General features: G+C 47.7%; 1 protein-coding gene across 3 annotated transcripts in view; it reads left to right on the plus strand.

Annotated features, from left to right (window-relative positions):
* TCF4 (transcription factor 4) overlaps positions 1-20,194 on the plus strand; it is a 135,808-nt gene that overhangs the window by 83,749 nt on the left and 31,865 nt on the right. For all 3 annotated transcript variants that reach the window (XM_085322213.1, XM_085322215.1, XM_085322214.1), the window contains 3 exons: positions 8,271-8,376; positions 10,630-10,763; positions 14,216-14,348. In XM_085322213.1, the coding sequence (XP_085178339.1) occupies positions 8,271-8,376; positions 10,630-10,763; positions 14,216-14,348 (373 nt within the window). The remainder of the gene's footprint in view (positions 1-8,270; positions 8,377-10,629; positions 10,764-14,215; positions 14,349-20,194) is intronic.

Raw genomic sequence — 20,194 nt, forward strand, 5'->3', positions numbered from 1 at the left:
GTGCGCCTGCCGGACCGGCCGTGGTCCTGCAAGCTCCTGTGCGCCTGCCGAAAGCCTGCCGGACCGGCCGAGGTCCTGCAAGCTCCTGTGCTCCTGCCGGACCGGCCGTGGTCCTGCAAGCTCCCGTGCGCCTGCAGAAAGCCTGCCGGACCGGCCGAGGTCCTGCAAGCTCCCGTGCGCCTGCCGGACCGGCCGAGGTCCTGCAAGCTCCCGTGCTCCTGCCGGACCGGCCGTGGTCCTGCAAGCTCCCGTGCTCCTGCCGAAAGCCTGCCGGACCGGCCGTGGTCCTGCAAGCTCCCGTGCTCCTGCCGGACCGGCCGAGGTCCTGCAAGCTCCCGTGCGCCTGCAGAAAGCCAGCGTGGACTTTTTGCCGCCGCCTGATGTAGCCACATGAAATTCAGCCAGTTAAATCTACGCTGGGTTTAGTCCTTTCTTTCTTCACTGATACCATCTCAGCCCCACTGCCGGCAGTGGAGCTGTGCTGATTTACACAAGCTGTGAGGATATACCACTGAATATATAAAACATGACTATCAGGAATTTGTTTAGGGACTTCAGGCAAACAGATAAGATCTAATTAATGGCTGTATATGCTTTAAATTATTTGATCACACTGTGCTAGGTAGATAATGACCAGAACCACTGAAAGATTGCAAGATTAAGGCTCTTTTCTTGCAGAGAAATTTAGGAGGAAAATGTGGGCAGATGTCTGATACATTCACTGTCTCTGCATGTATTTGTAAACAGAGCATAGAAAATAAAAAAAACATAAATAGTTCTCAGTAATGCAGTGGAGAAAAGGAAAGTTACAAAGCAGATCTAGAAAAGAAAAGGAAAATGCATGAAATAGTCATTTTTCTTTTCTCTGCATCTTCTGGGAACTCTTTCATTTAAAGAAAAAAAAAGATGCTTGAAGACATGCTATCTTACATATAAATGTGAATTAGAATTTACATACGATGACTACCCCTGAAACTCTGCCAAGTGGCACCTTTGTTCTTTTCATCATCACTTTTATTTCTATTTTCCCACTCTTTTTCCTCATCTCACTCCTTATTGCTTTTTTTGAGGTCTGGTTCTGACTTGCTGAGTAGCTGCAACTTCTGAAATCACAGCAAGTGCAGGATGTCAGCTTAATTTTCCAAGTTTGTCACATATTTCCTCTCCYGAAGACCCCCGATTCTTTGTCTTTTCTTCCTGCCTGCTCTCTGCAGAGTTTGCTCTTTTGCTTCTCCTTCCATTCTTGACACATCTCCCGTAGTGTGTGTTGACTTCTGCACCCCCAGGATCCCTTTCTGAACCTTGGCCCAAGTTGGCCCTTCTAACTAAAGGGTTAGCAACTTGAGGATTGCAAGTTGCTCTTACCTAAATCAGGTAGATTAATCAAGCCTTTCTCTTCACTCTTGAGTAACCACCTCCTCATCAGCTTTCAGTGATTGACCACAATCCACCATTTTCTCTTCTGTTTCTTTACAGAAACTCTCATTTCTCTGTTTTATCTTCTGTTGTGGTGGTTTTTTCCATCCTTCCCAGAGCCATGCTGGACCTGAAGTGTGGCCAGAAGAGGTTTTAACAAATTTCCATGGCCAGAGCCCCTTTACGTTGTCCAGACTGCATCCCCCAAGCCCTGAAGGCAGGGGAGCTGCTCCGGGTGCCGTTGAGATGAAGGGAGCAGGTTTTAATTCCTCGTCTCCCGTGAGCGTGGACGATGGCTMGCGTGGGCTGGTGTGGCACGTCCCAGGTGGTGAACAATGTGCTGTAACTTCTGCTTTTCCATTTCATCCTGTGTCTTTCCCGTTGCTCCCCAAGGGAGCTTGGAGGAAGGATCTCTCTGGAGGGCTCTGTACAAAGGCTTGGTCGCTCTCCCGGCCGCTGAAGGACACCTTTCTCCAAAACAGCTTAAAAATAAAAATCAAATACCAGAGTGGTGTGGTCTCGGCTCCTGTTGTCCCGAAACTGTTGTATCTGGCTCTGTTGTCTGATCCTACCTGTCTTAGCAGATTTCTTTGCTGCTGARCAATCTGTTTTGTCCTTTTGGTAATAGACCTGTAGAATTATTTAGGTCTTTCTGCTGTGCCCRTCACTTTGGCACATTTCTACTTAGTTATTAAATTTTCTTCTCTGGATTTCTCTCTCTTTTTTTGTTTCTGCTTTGCTTTCCCATCTTTTTGTTCCTTGTCCTAGGGGCTTTCTCCTACTGTGTTTGGTCATCTTCCACTCTCTTCACCTACTTTTCTTATATTCCTTTCCTAACGCTTCTCCCACTTCCTTTTCTTTCCCTGAAACCCACTGGAAGCTACTCCAACTTGTTGGACCATTGGAGGAACTCGGTCTGCTCTCCCAGACCCACCTGCACATGTTAAAGAGAAGGGCATTGGTCAGCCAAGTGATGGATCTGCCATCGCTAGGAAAGCATGGAGTAGTGGAAGAAACTGCAGGATCTGTCGTTAGGATTCACCTGCAATTTCCTAGTTTCCCCAGTAATGACTGAGGACAACAGTATTTCTTCTGAGGCTTCTTTGGTAATGATCTAGGAAAGTTGCCTGATAAAGACAAATGGCAGAAAGAAATCGGAGTCTGAACAGAAAATCTCCAGATCTATTTATATTATTGTTGCTTTTTTAGAATGTATATTGTTGCACAGGGATGACATAATATTGTATTTTTTWTCTTTAATTTAGTTGACCCTTTTTTAACTTTGGGTATTCACAAGATGTAGTGTTCAGCAGTCCCATCTGGAAAATATTTTAGCTGAGCAGGATCTGCAGATTTAGAGGATCATATAGGGTGGGATAAGAGGGAAAAAAAAGACAGCTAATGTTTAGGGTATGTTTAGAGTGAGGCAGTTCTTCGTGTTAGTGGTGATTCCTGGTGGAATTGGAGCAAACAGTGAGCAGCAAATGAGCGGTTTGGTCCAGCTTTCCATGTTTCACCTCAAAATGAGCTGTGGTTTGTAAAACTGGCACTTTGTAGTTGCTTTTGAAGCTACATCASTCTCTTCAAGTTTCTACTTGATCACGGTTGTGCCAGTAAGAAAGACACCCAAGAAGCCCCCGTGGGTTCGCAGCAGCATGCTCTACCGGTGGCTTTGCTGGAGCAAGAGGGAATTGAGACTTTTTGCGTATCTGGGCCAGCCCCGCACAGAACTTCCTTGCCAGAAGAGCAGTTGTTCGGCTAATCCCAATAAGCRTATCCACCGAAACCCCACAGCCTCAGAAACTTCACTGGAGACCGTTTCAGGGTGTGAGGTTACCCAAAGTGAGTCTCCCTCGGTGAGGTCTTGATAATTTTCTTTTTCTTAATAATTCTCGCCAGCAGGTGAGTGGATAATCACGGCTGTAACCGTGGCGTGGGGCTGGTGGTGTCCATACGCAAAGCAGGGTGCTCGCAGGAGCACGTGCGTCAGCTACAGAGCACGGGGCAAAAAGCATTCGGGTTTTTCTCTTTTTATTTTTTTTTTAATTTTTTTTTTTATTTTTTGTGATCAGTCTCACACCTGCGTTCATTTTCCGCAGCACTGAACAACCTTTTTCATTAACCCTGGAGAACCTTTGGCCCCTGCCGTCCCCTCGGGCTTCGCCTTCGCCAGTGCCCCCCTCCCGGGGCTGTGACTTACAGGTGGTTTCCGTCGCTGCGTACACTTGTTTTCCACGGTGCACCGTGCACTTAACGGCTCAGCGGGACCTGCAATTTCATACCTCTCACGGGGCGCGGGCTCGGTTTGCATGTGCTTTTCTGTTTTGTGGCTCATATGGTATCAATTACTATTTGATGGCAACGCCAGGCCCTAGGCCTTTTGCATGTTTGTCCTGTGAGAAAGATCTGGAAGAGCCGACATCTGGTTTTGATTGCTGCAATTGCAGGTTGATAGAATAAACGCAGGGTGAGGTGGGTGGGTTTTCCTTCCGGCCCTTTCCACTCCGGGCTGGTAATGCGCCTCACTTGTGGAGCTGCTCTTTTCATCATCGCCCTCCTCCCCCACCGCCCGCTCCCTCTTCCTCCGGCTCCAAAGCACCAGCAGCAACATGTGGCCTGAATTAGGGACCTGCAGTTCAAAAAGTGTCCTTCTTCTGCTGGAGACCTGGGGCAGGTTGGCCTGGGGAAAGCGGAATCTGCTCCTAACGTGTATTAACATACCAGATAATAAAATACTTATTTATTTATTGAATCTAAATGCTGGGGCAATTCATCCTTAGGGCTGGAAGGAGGAGGCACAAGGAGCCGTGTCCCCACCTTTGGGAGCAGCAGCGCAGCGGGCTCTGCGCCCGCTGGCACGGGTGCATCAGCCCCTGGCTGCCCCCCTGGAAAAAACCCCAAAAAAATAAATGGTAGGGAAAGGTTGTAAGGGAAGGGATAAGAAGGGATGACAGTCTTTAGTGCCGCTGATGAGAGCGTCTCGCCCCTCGGCGCCCTGGGTGCGAGCTGATCGTTCCCCAGCTTTTTCCCACGTTGGGCGCCGGCCTCTGCTGCTGCTCGGCTTCCCGGCCTTGGGCGGGAGCCGGGGGCTGCCCAGCTCCCGGGAGCACCGTGCGGGAGCGGCGTGAGCCGGGCAGCGACGGGATGCAGACCGCGGCGGCACGACCGCCCGGGCTGCCCGAAGGGAAGAGCCGCGGTGGCGTCGGAGGTCCAGGGAAGGGGGCGAGGGGAACCGGGTAGAGGACCTCCTGCAAGGAGCCCGCTGCTTGATCGGGGCCTCGCCTGGCAGAGCCCGTCCTTCTGCGCGGAGCTGACATCTGCCAGCGCCGAGCAGATTGCTTCAGTGGGCCGGTTTCTTCTCCCTGACAGCTCCGATAGCCATTACGTTTTGCCATTTGGTCGTGTACTTGTAATTTAATAAACGTTCTCCTTGAGATCTTAATTTTAGAGGAGTTTCACCATACGTTTTGAAGTCTCCAGGCTGTTGATTGATGGGTWTATTCCCTTCGCAAGTGTTTCCTTGTAGCAGGTACCCGTTAAAGCGGACCGCTCGGTGTCCGAGTCGCGGCGGTGTTGGGCGGCTCGCAGGCCCTGCGGGGAGGGGGTGCCGTGCGGCACCCGCCCTCCCAGCTCGCCTCTCCCGCCGCTTCCTTTCGGTCTGCGAGGAAACCCGAGGTCTCCCTGCAGCAGCTGGACGGCAGGGGAGAGGACAGCTCCCGTGGCCCTTTGCTGGGCAGCTGAGGCCAGCGCGGGAACCCCGGCTCCCGGCACGCCGCGGAGCGTGGGAAACCCCAGCTCCCGGCGCGGGAACCCCGGCTCCCGGCGCGGTGCAGGAAACCCSAGCTCCTGGCGCAGGAACCCCGGCTCCCGGCATGCCACAGAGTGTGGGAAATCCCAGCTCCCAGCACAGGAACCCCAGCTCCTGGCGCGGTGCAGGAAACCCCAGCTCCCGGCACGCCGTGGAGCCTCGGAAACCCCAGCTCCTGGTGTGGGAACCCCGGCTCCCGGCACACCATGGAACGTGGGAAACCCCAGCTCCCGGCGCRGGAGCCCCGGCTCCTAGCATGGTGCAGGAAACCCCGGCTCCCGGTGCGGGAACCCCAGCTCCTGGCACACCGCGAAACGTGGGAAACCCCAGCTCCTGGCGTGGGAACACCGGTGCGGCGTGGGAACCTCGGCTCCCGGAGCAGGAACCCCGGTTCTTGGCGTGGGAATCCCGGCTCCTGGCACACCGCATGGCGTGGGAATCCCGGCTCCTGGCACGCTGCGCGGCGTTCGTCCTGCAAGATGGGCCCTGCTGGAGGACCCACTCCAGAGCCGTCAAACGGTGAAAAATGGAAAGGTTTTCAAATACATTCTTAGCAAAATTAGAGAGAATTGAGAAGAATTAGAGAAGAAAAGGCATTGGGAGCTGGCGGGCAGGCTCCCAAAAATCGAAACAATGTGATAATTTTTTCATGGTGTCGTATTGCAGAAGGGCTGCTTTTCCCCAGATCGGTGTTCATCATCTCTCCGAGCCTCCCAGCATGAGTCAGAGTCATTTGCTAAATTCAGGTTCTCTTTAAGAATATTAACGGCTTTAAACCTGTAATGGATTTTCTGTCACATCAGAAAGTTGGCTGTACGCATCTGCAGCTTCCTCCCGTTCTTCTCTTTGTAGACAGTGTTTCTACCAGTGGTGTAAATTCAACCTGCTTTACTTCTGCAGTGTGGATCAAGCCATTGGCTTGCTGTCTTTATCAACACACTTTTGTGCTCCTTTATGTGTCTGTTCAAGTGAGGGTGTAGGCACAATTCCTGCTTTGCAGAATTATCTGGCAAACCTTTATGGATGGATTACCAATGTGAATAAATAATACACTTTCTTGGGTTTCTTTTAAACGTTATTTGTTTTGTGGAATAATGGCAAGAAGACATGGGCCAGTTAGAATATTGCATGTGCATCCAGCTGATCATTTCCTTATTGCGTCTGGAAAATACTACAGCCCCTGGGATGCAGGGGAAACAAATCGGTAGACTTTGCGCGTTTTAGTGCGGGAGGAATTTCCATGCATGCTCCTAACTAATGTCGTGATAACATGAAACTCTTAGTGTGATAAAAACCTGACAGTAATGAATATTTACGTTGAAAGACTGACTCTTCGTAAGGAAACACAAGAATAAAAACACCCCACGCTACAGCTCCTTAAATCCGTTCTGATGACTGAGCCTGCCGCTGCAAAACGAGTTAATTTACTTGACTCCAGTGGCTTTCACTTTGTGAGAATTTTGCTATAAAACTAACAGGAAAAATAAATGTCTGTCTTTAGCGAGGAAGAGTTACACCCAGTTACATGACATTTTGTAAGCTGGCATTTATTTTGGCTTTCTTTTCCATCACTTCATGACCACTGAAGTCTGTCTACCCTCTTCTTCTCCTTTTGCTGTTTTTGTTTCCTTTGCTTCACAGCTCCTGAAGTGACTTGCACATCCAGAAGCTGCCCAGGGTAGCGTTTGCCAAAGTTTTCATTCATCGTTTTTATACAACTGCTAAGAACAGTTAAAAAAAAAGAAATCACCAAACATGTTTGACCCAGATTTAATTGCAGTCTTGTCCTGGCAAGTTTCCTGTTGCTAGCGTTGGAGATTGATTACAGCTGCTGGTATGTGAAACCTGAAAGCAGATCCACGCCTGTGCGTTTTACACCTGTCGGGCGCCTGGTCATTCCAGCCCRGCACAGCTCGAGGAAATGCAAAATCCGCAGCGTCGGCATGCGAAGAAACGCGGGCAGATGGCTTCCCTTAAACCCATTTCGCTGCTGGCTGCGTGCGTTTTGGTTGTTTCTGGAGCGTTTTCCGACTGGCTCGTTCAGAAAGCGGAGCCGCCGCTCGGGTGGCGTCGGGGGGCGAAGGAGCCGTCGGGACGAGCAGCCGGGCGTCGCGCGCAAGCGCGGTCGAGGCCCGTCCGTCCGTCCGTCCGTCCGGAGCGGGCTCCCTGCCAGCTCCGCGATCCGCTGCCTGCCGCAAAATGGAGGCAGGAAGGTATCCATTTTCATCAGGAGATGACAGCGCCCCGGCCTTCCTGACCATCTGGAGAGAGCGGCCGCGCGGCGGGAGCGGAATTCCGGGGAAAGCGCGGCGCCCGCCGGGAGAGGGGGCAGAGCGAGCCCGGGCGCCCGCGGGAGCGGGGCTCGCCGCGGCTTCAGCAGACAAGTGCGAGCGAACCAGCCTTGCGGCACGCGTGCCGGGTTCACCGCACGCGCAAATACAGCAAGGGCCGGAGAAGACGGCCTTTCCCCCCCCCCGATGCGTGCGCACGCTGCGTTGGTGGTCTTGTGCACATCCAGGTTTTTAACGCTCCTTTCAAGCTGCTCGGGAAAGAGCTAGAGCCATGGGAATTTAATATCCCAAGATGTGTTTATAGTTTTCAGTGGTCTTGATAATGCTGTTCTCTGAATTTCGTTTTTCAGTCGGGAAAATAATGAATTTGACGTCCTTGCCCTGCTTTCGTTTTTGTTCTTAAACGTTGAAGTCTGTATACTTCCATATGGGAAAATAAGTATTGTTTCAAGTTCTTGTTTATTTTCAGCTCCTTATTGCTCCAGGAAGAACATACGTTTATTCATTTTATTTACAGAAATATATAGTTTGACARATACCTTGCAAATATCCTTGTTTAAAGCTGGAAAGTGTCAGGCTGGAGTTTCTTTTGAAGCTTAAAATTTATTTTCTAGTCACACATATACTGAAGGTTTTGTATTCCGAGAGAAGAATTATGTAGTGTTGTGAACTGATTTATACTGAGCAAGGTAAAAACTCAATATTTCTTTCCTGCTTCCTGCTAAAGGCATGCTAAATTAGTCTTTTTTCCTTAGGTTTATGCCCCGTCAGCAAGCACTGCCGACTACAATAGGGATTCACCAGGTTATCCATCCTCAAAACCAGCAGCCAGCACTTTTCCTAGCTCCTTCTTCATGCAAGGTAAGACGCTGCTTTCAGAAAGAAATCTTTTTCTGCAAACATTCTCTGTGTTGGTATTTTGGTTTATRTGTCGTCGAGACATACGGGAATATCATCTTGCGGGCTGTAGCATTACCATTAAAATGAAGACCTGTAAGTTTTCGTTTGATCATTATGTCTCTGAACATCTTGTTTTGATCCTGCAGTGAAGCAGGATAATGAATAGCTTGCCAGGCTCTTATCATCTGAGTTACTGGAAGCAGTTTTTTCAGCATGTGTGTGCACGTATATTATGCGTATACTAAATGCACGCGAATTCACGCATGTACGTTGTGTATTGTTGGGTGTATGCTAATGAGAAAGATTTTTGTCTGCTGTGGAGCATACAGTGCTACGAGTATGTCTACGTGTTGTTTATGGAATTGCTGCAACCTGGTAAAAATTAAGCGCATAGTCGCTCACATTTGAGAATGGGTTAGTAGTTCTTGTGTATTCACCGTTACCGTGTTGTATTTCTTGCAATGATTACATGCAAGTAAGATGAAATTCCGTGTAGCTTAGTAAATAAAATTCCAACAGTTTGGAAGCATCCACCTRGAATGATGCTGCTTATCTTTTGCCACATTTAGGGCAAAATCATTAGCTTTTAAACTCCTATGCGTATACTTGGCTTCGGGCGGGTAAGTAAATCTGCGTGATCCGGAAGGTTGAAGTGTCTGCAGGACGAGGGGTTAGGTTTTGTCCTCGCTGCGCTGCCTCCCCGACTCCTGCCCTCGGAGAGGCAGCCCCTCCGCGCCCCGAGCAGCGACGACGGGCRCTGGCAGCGGTCCCCGGCTGCCCGCCCGGGGCCAGCGTGAGACCCGCCGCGGCCCGGCCCTCCGTCCTGGGCGTTTGCAGCTGGGTTACGAGTTGGCCGAAAGCAATCCCGTTCTTGCATTTCGTTACGAAGCCGGAGGACGGGCTGGCTGCCGGGCAGCGGTCGCGGCAGGAGCGGCTCGCGGCGCCGATCCGCTTGCCACCCCGCGGGGTCCGCGGGGCGGAAGCGGGGCAGGGACAGGGACCGTGCGGTCCCCTCCCTTGGGGCAGAAGCCTACCCCTGGACCCCTTCCCGACCCAGGAAGCCGCGGCTCAAAGGAAAATGGTGCTCTTGGCTTAAAACAGAAATAAGTTCCGCTTAAGGAGCAAAGTGTTATGAAACTCCTACAGAATTACAAAGATTTCTATGAAATTTCAGATTTCTAATGATGTGAAATATTTATACTTTGCAATGCATTCCGTGTTTTTAAATGTTACCTTCTCACAGATTTGTATTGATGACATAAATCTCATTTAATGACTGTGCAAACAACTATGGGGAGATTATGCTAGAAGTGGTGTTGATGCCGGGAAGTTTGAAGGACGTGAATAAGGTTGGAAGGACGTGAATAAGGTTGGGTTGAAACTGAGACAGAATTTTTATTAGACCAACTCTTGCAGTTTGAAAAAGCTGACAACTTTTCCAGCCCACATGCCTTTCCTTGAGGCCTGCTGATCCTTACGGAAAAGTTTTTTTTTTTTTTATAATGTTAAAACTGTGGCATTCTTCCAGTAGAAAGTATTTTTCACTGGATTATTATAACTCCATTTCAAAATATCTAGTTAAATGGAAAATGTACAACTAGCTCTTTTTCTTGGTAAAATGTGGAGAACTCTATTTCACAACTTTTAGTGCAAATTGCACCTTGCCAGTGAATTCATTGGAAGGGTGGATGCAGTGCATATTAGATGCAGAAACAGTGAAATCCCTGAAAGAAGACGCAACATAGTGCTACTATTTTTTTCCTTAAAAAAAAAAAAAAATCAGACAACCAGAAACCAAAACTATGCAAACAAAAAGAAAAAAAATYGGAGAACTCTCTGGATTTGGGAAAGTTCAAAGTTTGGGACATATTAGGTCATTCACCAACTTAAGGCATTCTCCAAAGCTCATTAGCCCAGGCTAATTGTGATGAAAACGCTTACTTAACTTCGTTTCAAAGCTCAGACCTTTGTCCCTGATGGGGTTCGTTACAGCTGGGCTCGCACGCTTGAGCTGGCGGCGCAGCGGAAGGAGTCGGACGGCAGGAGGCCCGGGAGCAGAAGCTGCGTGGCCGACCCGCGTCGCGGGACGGCGCTGCTGCGTGCGGCCGCTCCGTCCGGCTTCATCCGTCCTCCCGTTAGCTTGCGGAGGGGCGAGCCCGGGCGGTCGCGCGAGGCTCGGAGCCTTCAGGGAGGCTTGCTTTCTCTCTGTTGCAGATGGCCATCACAGCAGCGACCCGTGGAGCTCCTCCAGCGGGATGAACCAGCCCGGTTACGGAGGGATGCTGGGCAACTCGTCCCATATTCCACAGTCCAGTAGCTACTGCAGCCTGCACCCCCACGACCGCTTGGTACGACGGGCGCCGGGGGAAGGGGACGTGCCTCCGCGGGGCTGGCGGGAGGCGCTCCGGGCGTCCCGGCGCGGCGTCCCGGCGCGGCATCGCCCGGCCGAGGGACCGGAGTCTCCGCGGTCTTTGCTTGCAATACCACATTTCGGCACTCGGGCTCCTGTGAGAGGAGTAAACGTTCGGCCGCAGTGGCGCGGTGGCTTGGGGAGCCCTCCGAACGGGAGCGGGTGAGGCTGCCGCCGCAGGCGCGGCCTCCCGTGAGCTGGGCGTGCTGCACGCGGGAACAGCGAAACCTCTAAAAGAAGACGCGATGCAAGGGGGGCTGCTTGTTCTTCTTAATAAAAAAGGAGAAGCAAGCAACCCAGACAGCTAAGCTTCGTTGCACGGCTGCAACGCCGTGCTAGGTGCTCGCTTGCACTGAAAGAGCACAAGAGAAAATTGCTTTTGCCATCTGTGCGGGTTCAAACAGCGCGGAGCTGTGTGCGGCCGCTCTGCCTCTCCCGGACTCCCCTAGCGCGGCTGGGAAGCGGAAAGGGGAGAGGAGGGTCCTGCGGACGGCCCTCGCGGGCTGGGTCTCGGCGGGGCGGACGCTGCGCCCGCGCGTGCGCCCGCGCTGCCGGCGGCCCCCGCTCCGCGGCGCGGCGGGTGGCTGCCGCGAATCCCTGCCTGTAGGAACGGGAGGGGGCTTTTTGTTTCCTCGGGGACACCCTGAGCTCTCACAGTAGTTGCTGGCCCCAGTTCCATGTATTGCATAGGAACAGAATAAAACGGGAACTGAGCTGGTCTGAGCACGGCTTGGGGATGTTCTGAAACSGCGGCTGGATTGGTTACGTAGCGGTAAAACTGGACCGCGTCAGGTTAGGTTTTCTGGGGACTTGTTTTTTGTTTTGTTTTTCCTTTTGGTGAAGGAGGAGGTAAGGATATGAACAGACTGCTAAAAGGGAAGTCATTTTTCTCAAAACGTATGTAATTTTACAAGTAATGTTTTCCTATTTTGTACTGACACGTTTTATTCTGGAAGACCATTGGAAAGGAGAGTAACAAGAAGTGCTGGTTTTAAGGGAGGGGTCTATTGCTTTAAAGTTTAGCAGAAACTTCCTTTCACAAATTAGAAAAATTAAATTYGGTTTTGCAAACTGAGGATTAATTTGCAAAACAATTTTTTAAAATCTCAAATGTAATGAGGTTAGCACAGTGCTATGTAACACTAATAGGAAGTCAAAAGCCAAAGAAATTGCCTCAAAAACTGCTTAATCATGTCCTTATAAAAGGCATAATTAGGGCACTAAGCAAATTTAACATTGCTCTGAAGTGACAAGCATATATTATAAATCGAGCATACCTTTAAAACCCAATTTAATCTAATTTTGTTATCTACACTGATACTAATTCATCAGAATTAGGTGGCTTTCGCAGACATCAGTTCAGGGTGGAATTAAGACTACTGAGTGCCTTCATTGTGCCCGTCTGAGAACGTATTTGCATTTCTTCTAAGCGTACCTTGCTTCTGGATTTCCTGTAATGCACAGTGGTTTTTGTGGAGAGTTGAAACATTTCCCCAGGTAAGGAGGGCTGAGACATCCCACCTAGACTCTCCAGAATGTTTCTTCCATGTAGGGATTATTTGTTCTGAATTTTGGAGATGGTGGGACCTCACATCTCTCACTGACACCAGTGGGACCTGTAGGTGCTCAGTGCCTATGAACATGAAGTTCCTATTAATTATTTGTAGTGGATGTTGGTACTGGCAGAGCCTTCCGTCTGTCCGGTGGCGCTGGGAGAGAAGGGAGGCTGGGTGGGTGCGTTACTCATCCTGGAGCATCAAGGAGAGGTCGGCAGTTCTGCTGTCGAGGACAGCTGGAGCGGTGTCGGTTCAGTGCCGGCACGCGTTGCTGATGTCCCGGGGAGACGGAGGTGCCAGGGCCGGGGGAGAGCTCCCGTTTTTTATTCTTACTTTCTCAGGCATATTTGTGATTTTCTAAATAGGTGCTTAGCACATGAAGAACGATTCTCAGATCCCAGGTTTTTCCTAAGACGTTTGGCAGTGACGTTTTGCTTTCTTCCCCGGGGAAAGGCGGAGGTCGCGAAGCACCGCTTCGCTGCGGGTCGTGGAGCGGGTTAGCAGGGGAGGTGGAGCCGCGCCGTCTTAGACTGCTGACCGGAGCAATCGGCGCTTACCGCTTCTCAGTCCTGTGAAAATTCTGTTCATCTGTGCAATTGCAGCCAGTTGGATTTGGAGCTGAAGTCCTGGGGTGGTTTATAAATGAGTCAAAGCCCCAAATCTTTTCAGACTTTAGTCAGAATTGATGGCAGTTTTTCCGTGGGTAACAAAATAGGGTTTGGTTTATGTTTACATTTTTGATATAACTTTAAGATATCCTGCAGTTTGGTACTTAACTAAAAAAAAAAAAATCCTGCAAAAGTAATCAATAGCATCTTTTCTTTCATTTTTATTATTTTAGCCAGCTTGCTTTGAACCRCATAAGGAGACAGAGGGTGCAAAGCTGATGTTGCACTAACGTTATAGTGCCTTGATCCTGGGGTAGATACTGTTCAGTTATTGGTATCCTGCTACCTTTTTTTCCAAGGAGCTGTTGTGTGAGAGTGTCCAAAACCTAGAGGTCTTCTACATGACCTCTTCCCCTTGGGAACAGCACTGCAATGGAGATAAAAGCTGGGCATGTTCTAGCACTTGTCTTACACTGATTAAAGAAAAAGACTATTTAATAGTGACAAACTACGCTAATGGGAGCCAGGTTTATAGTAATGTAAATTCAGCAAAAATTTAACCACAGCAGTGTTGTGTCACAGTGATGAAGGTCTGTGTTGATCCAGCCGTATAGCCACCAATGTCTTCTGTGTGTTATGCAGACGTTTGTCTCGCGCTTGCTTAGACAAGTTGATCCATCAACTTCTTTGATTGTCTGCTGCACAGAAACACCTCAACAGGAGAAAAAAAAATGATGCARTAGATGATCTGATGTGCCCATTTGTGCCGAGGTCTCCTTGTAGCACGCTCTGTAGTAACTTGTCAGGTGTTTTAAATGTCAGAAGCAGTATGGGTTCCCACCACTTGCGATGGAAGGCTGTTCCTCCAACAAATAGCTGTCCTTGTCACAAAGGTTTGCTCAATACATYGCAGAATTTTTTTCTTAATTTCTTCCTGTTAGTTTGCAGTACTGCCATCAGTTAAGAACTTGCCACTGTAGATGTTTAGACATGTTCAATGTATGTTATACATGTTCAGTGCAGACAGGTATATTGGGTGCCCTCTAGAAGCTGTCAAAGTCAAGTAGAAAACTGTGCTCATCGCTCTGTCTGATGACAACATACTGCTTTTCTCTCTTGGGTGAATTACTGCACTATTGGAAACCGGAGCAATATGCGCAGCCTGCTGTATTGCATGATCTCGGTATTTAAAATGTTTCCATTTATTTTCATCCCTCTTGCCGCAGAGCTACCCATCGCACTCCTCAGCAGACATCAATTCCAGTCTTCCTCCGATGTCCACCTTCCACCGCAGTGGCACGAACCATTACAGCGCGTCTTCTTGCACACCCCCGGCCAACGGCACGGACAGTATAATGGGTGAGTGCTCCCCGCCGGTCCCCTTCGCTCTCCTTACCGTCCTCCCAGCTCATCTGTTTCAGTGCTAACGCCAAATAGTTGGAATCAAGGTGGAGAGCTATTTCCTAGTATACTGAAGTAAAGAGAGAGGCTAGCTGCTTGGTTCAGTYGAGCTAGAAAGATAGGAAAAGTAAATGTAAATAAATAAATTTCTGCACCTCCCTTCCTTATGCATTTGATGCTTCTTCTCTTTGAGGATTATTACAAAARTGTGATATTCAACTCAGTGAACTGCTTTGTTTCAAACTTTTTACAGAATATATTACACTAAGTGCCTGATCCTGCTGTTTTTGAAGTCTGATTTTATTGTCTTTAGTGATTTAATCRCTTACCGTGCCTTATGAAGTGAAACTTCACTTCTTTATCACAACACTGTTCCCTTCAGTTTTTAACTTGGTTTCCACGTCGTGTGGGGGAAGCTGGTGATGGCAGCATGTCTCTGTAACAAGAAGAGAGCCTCCTTTTTTTAACATTACTGATATTGTTCTAACACGCTCTCTAAATTAATAGCCTACATCTGTATACTTTCTTAAATATTTGGCAAATACCAGTTCATACTTAAATACAGGAAATAAAGAAATGTTGCTTTGCCTGTATCTCAAAGAACAAATAAAGCTAATTAAATAATTGGTAAATAGGGAACACATCATTTGACACATGTTTCAGATTACACACATGATTCTGTATTGAATGACTGTGAGCAGGACTAATGCAGTAAGAATGGAGGGTGGGTTCAAACATTAACACATGGGCATCATATTTTTCAAGGTCTCTGAACAAAGAAGGGACTAAATACAGTCTCTTCTTAATTTATCACTGTCTGAGAAAAACGTATCCCATTACAGTATAGCATTTCTGTGCTCAATCTTGCCATTCCATTGAGAATTCTTCCTTTTCAGTGTATTGCTTTTCCTGTGTGCGTGACATACAAAAATCACTCTCCCTCTCCTTCTCAAAGGGAGCCTAATTTAATCCATCCGATCTTTTTGCAACAGTTAGGTAGAAGCCTTACAGATAACATTTAGGGACGCAAAATTTTGCGGGGGGGTGTAAACAGGTAGGAGTCTCCTGACCCTGTGCCTGAACAAGCCACCCATGAAAATGTCTAAATTTCCTGTGTAAAAATATTATCCAGCTTTTCATCTGGATCCATCTGCTGAAAATTCCAATATGTGAATAAAAATCAGAAGAGCTGTAATACAAATACACAGATTTTTTGCACAGCTGTAGATATTCAACAAGAAGTACCATTGGCTTTTATCTAAACTGAAGCCTGCARAAGTATTTCTTGGATCTAGATGGGAGTCCTAATCTCTTCCTAAGTCAATGAACCTCCCTTGAAGTCTGGGCACATGCTGTCTCCTCCTCRTGTGCCCTGATTGCCAGAGAAAGGAGCGTAAGCGTGGACCGGGAGGGAGCAGATGTAGACTCTGGTGAGGTCCCAGGCTAGGCTGCTGGAGCTATCTCTCCGGGAGGGACACCAGCATACCCTGACCTCGCAGAGCGGGGAGACTGCCTCGCAAAGCGTGTCCCGAGACAGACCCTCCGCCATCCACGAAATGTCTCGCCAGCTCTAGGAGAGTAAGTGCGACAGCGGGAGAGCGTGGAGCTCAGGGRGCAGGACTTGGGTAGATGGGTCGCRYCTGTGTGTTGCAGAGGGCAGTGCAGGTTTGAAAARCGGTGGGGAGAAAGTTCCTYCAGTGGGCGACAGAAGAGCGCTGACAAGGAGCGGTGGCTSGTCTTACTCTAAGTGTTGGCTTTGCGTTTTCAAAGGTCTGAAGCAATGTAATGTTTAAGCAGGCAGTTACTGAGGTCGGTTCATGCAGCGTGTGCTAAAGACGCTGTATCATGCCTGTGTGATACATGTATTAATCCTGCTGGCTGCTCTCACTTCTAATGACATGTTGTTTGTATGACATGATGTGTTGTGACATGCAGCTTTTCCCGGAGAAACATGATGTGTATTTCCCCTCGAGGCACTAATTTTACAGTAATTTTATTACTACAGCAGTCACATAATACTGCAGTGTGCGTTTTACAAGAATGCTGAGCTTCCAGTTACACTAGGGTGGTGAGCTGTCACACAGCATAAGAAGAATATGACTTTTAYCCAGCAGTGCCAGTTCCTCATGATTTGGGAAGTTCATCAGCTATGAATACCAAGATGCTGCAAGTTTTTCCACTATTCTTTACATAGAAACATAATTTCCAGTCTGCTGTTCTAGTAAGCACTACTCCATCAGAACAGCATGAGTTTGTACTAGAATTTAAACTATAAAAAGTCTGTCTGGAATTCTCTAATAGATGGCTCCAACCTATCAGTTAAACCAGATACTTTGCTAGATATAATTATACTGGTTGAGACAGAGATTCCTGGAAGTTTATTCAATAATCTAAGATTTACAATCAGAATCCCAGCAATATGATGTGAAAAGGACGTATTTTATCATTCTGTCTGTATTCTTTCCAATGCAAAATTGATCTTCACAGAAACATGCTGAGAAAGTTTTAGGAGATTAAGTGTAACAGTAAACATGCTCTTCAGCATGGTTAGAATTGAACCATCACAAGGTTACAGTCTTTCATGACGTCTTCAGCACATTAATAGTTTTGTGAGTGGGAGAATAGCTCAAAAGTAGAAGTAACAGCTCCTGTGAAGCGTTTTCAAGTCCTGTTTTACAACAGAGGAATCCTGTTTCTAAGCTCTCTCTCTGTTGTGTCCCACCAAAATTTGCTGACGCATTGTATCAGTGGAGACTTGGCCTCCAAAAGCGTGGAAATAATTGTTTAGGCTTACATGCTTACATGTGTGCAGTAGTAGGACGTAGATAATATCTGTATTCAGACCAACTTGAGGAAATTAAGAGCTACCATAAGTATGTAAGAAATGCCTTACCGCAGCAGATCAGCGGTCTGTCTAGCTTAGCGTCTGCTTTGGACAGTGTCAAAATGTGATCCTGGCCATTTCTGTCATCTGTTCCCGTCGTACTGTCCCAGCATCCAGAATTTTTGTATTAGTGAGGTTAGGGGGTACGTTCCTGCCTACTTCTTCAAGTGTCTGTTTGTGGACCTGCTGTCCGTGAGTTTCTCTAATCCCTTTCTGGACTGACTGCTATGGTCTGCTTCCAAATTCCTGTGGCTGCAAGCTCACTACCTAATGTGTGAAGATGTACTTTATTTATCTATTTTAATTCATTTTCCTGCAGGTTTCACCAAGTGTTCCCTAGTTCTTGCCTCAAACCTTTGTCCATCATTAATTAATTAATTGAAACCTTTCTCAAAGTCTGGATTTGACTGCTTCATTCAATTAAGCCCAGTCCGGAAATGTTTTGGATAAACTGTCCCCTTCCAAATTGGAGCGGGTTTCATAGCGTTCCTTGTGCTAAGTTGTTCAGAATGTTTTGCAAAAGAACTTAAAAACATCTGTCCTTTTTAAGACCCAAAGCTCATCTACCCCACGGTCCTGTCTCCAACAGCCTGTAAAGATTTCTTTGGAAGGAATATAAAACCAGGGCAAGCATATATGGTATTTTCCCAGCCATTTTCCACTCAGGAGCTGCCTGAGCTGGGTGCAGTTCTGAGAATCTGAGAACTCTGAACTCATTCTTTTCCATGAGCTGATTCAGTCTCTCCTTGAACCTGTAAAGAGTTTGTCCCCGTCCCCTTGACACCCTCCCTTCAGGTACTTGTCCACATTGATCAGATCCCCCCTCAGCCTTCCCTTCCCCAGGCTGAAGAGGCCCAGCTCTCACAGCCGTTCCTCACAGGGCAGGTGCTCCAGCCCTCTGATCATCTTTGTAGCCCTACGCTGGACTCTCTCCACTAGCTCCATGTCTCTCTTGGACTGGGGAGCCCAGAACTGGACACAGTACTCGAGATGAGGCCTCCCCAGGGCTGAGKAGAGGGGCAGGATCACCTCCCTCGACCTGCTGGCAACACTCTTCCCAAGGCACCCCAGGAGACCATTGCCCTGCCTGCCACAAGGGCACATTGCTGCCTCATGGTAACTTGTCAATGACCTTGTGCACCAAGCATTGCCAGCTGCTGTCTTCTCTGAACCCAGCTCTTCCCAGCTGACTTGTTGTCATCAACCTAGATGTGCCACTTAGCCTTCTGGACTTCAGATTCCTCGGTGTTAGGACCTGATGCTTGGTCATGTCTGAGAGCTCCTTGCCTGCCTTACCACATGTGCCAGGGAACCTCCTCCTGCCTCTTGTTGAAGCTGCTTCCTCAGATCTTATGTGGCCCATGCTTGGTCTTATGCTGTCGTGAGCAGTAAATAGCCTCTTTTCCACATCAATTGTGGCTTTGTATCATATCCTGCTGGAGTCGTCCCTTTCCCAAGCTGGAGAACCCTTGTTTGTTTGGTTCTTCCTCTGGCAGAGCCCACCCCGAGGCTCTGATCTTTCTGTTGTCTTTTCACATTTTCTGTTCTGTTGACCTTGCTGCTCTTTTCTGGATGGACTTACCAGATCTTTGCTCAGTATTCGAAATACAGATGTGCCATAAGTTCATACAGTGCCATGTTTTGTTTTGTCTCTATTCTTTTTCCACTAATCCCCGGTTGTTTGTTTTTTTGGAGTTTGTGTGGRGTTCTGCTACTTAACAGTAACCTGATGTTTTCAGTGAGTTATTCACCGTAGTTCCTGGATTTCTTTCTKGAGTGCTTGTTAGGTAACGAGAGCCCACATGTGTAGTTAGAGTAAAACTTTGTTTTCTCCATGTTTGTTTCCCTGTATTTGTCAACASTGTTCTGTGTGTGACATTTATTGCCCAGCGAGTGTTATAAGAGCTGCTCTTCACTGTTAGCTTTATTATCCTGAATAAATTTTTATTCTCAACAAATCCTCAGTGTATGTCACTTTTTCCAGGCCATATTGGAGTAAGCTGAACAGGATAGGTCTGTGCACTGGGGTTTTGCTGGCAATGTTGCTCTATTATAGAGCTAACCATTGGTTCTTACTCTTTCCTCTCTCTTGATCGTTTTTTAATCTGCAGAAATAGCTTCCCTTTCCTGTTATCTGAAGACAATTTAGTTTATTCRAGAGCCTTTGTGAGGGGATTTTGCTGAAAGCTTCCTGGGAGTGCAAGTAGCTTGTACTTACTGGATCAGTTGTATCAGTGTGCTCATCATCCCTTTGAAAGGTTTTAGATTTGCAAGGCATGACTTCCCTCCAAGAAAGCAGTGATGACTGGAGTCCAGGGTGTTTATCCATGTGTATATAGTTCTTTGTTGTCTTTCCTAGGGCAGAGTCCAGATCTGAAATTTGGTGGCTCTTTGACTCGTAGAGCTTGTTTTCAGTATTGGTGTCATATTTTCTACCTTCTTTACTTYAGTACTAAGTTGGACTAAGCGGTAGGTTTCACAGTGCAATTGGAAGTTGGACAGTTTTGGGTTTCTTGAGAACTCTTAGAAATATCATTTGGCTCTTTTTTTCATTTTTCTTTTTATTTATGTATTTTAAAGCATTTACATTGAGAATTCAGCTGGAACCATTTTTTCTGACTAATCCCTTGTAAAATACCACGTGTCCCATGGACAAGGCTGATGGTGAAAATGATTTGCTTAGCATTTCTTCTGTGACCTTTCTCCTTGGATTTTCATGTTGCATCTTGCTTATCAGCAGGTCCTTCCAGCTCCYTGTGTTGGTCCCTAGTTCTCACGGACTGGAAAAACCTTTTAGCTTTTAAAAGTTTCTCTTTTAAAGCATTTTTTTRTTCCTATGTTTAAGTTGCACTAAATATTTGCCTAAGGTCATCCATCTTAATTAACCAGCACGTCTTCTGGTTTTCTTCCAAAAGCCTAA

This window comes from Rhea americana, unplaced genomic scaffold, assembly GCF_003343005.1.
Source record: "Rhea americana isolate MKP2758 unplaced genomic scaffold, rheAme1 scaffold_75, whole genome shotgun sequence".
NCBI classification, from domain to species: domain Eukaryota; kingdom Metazoa; phylum Chordata; class Aves; order Rheiformes; family Rheidae; genus Rhea; species Rhea americana.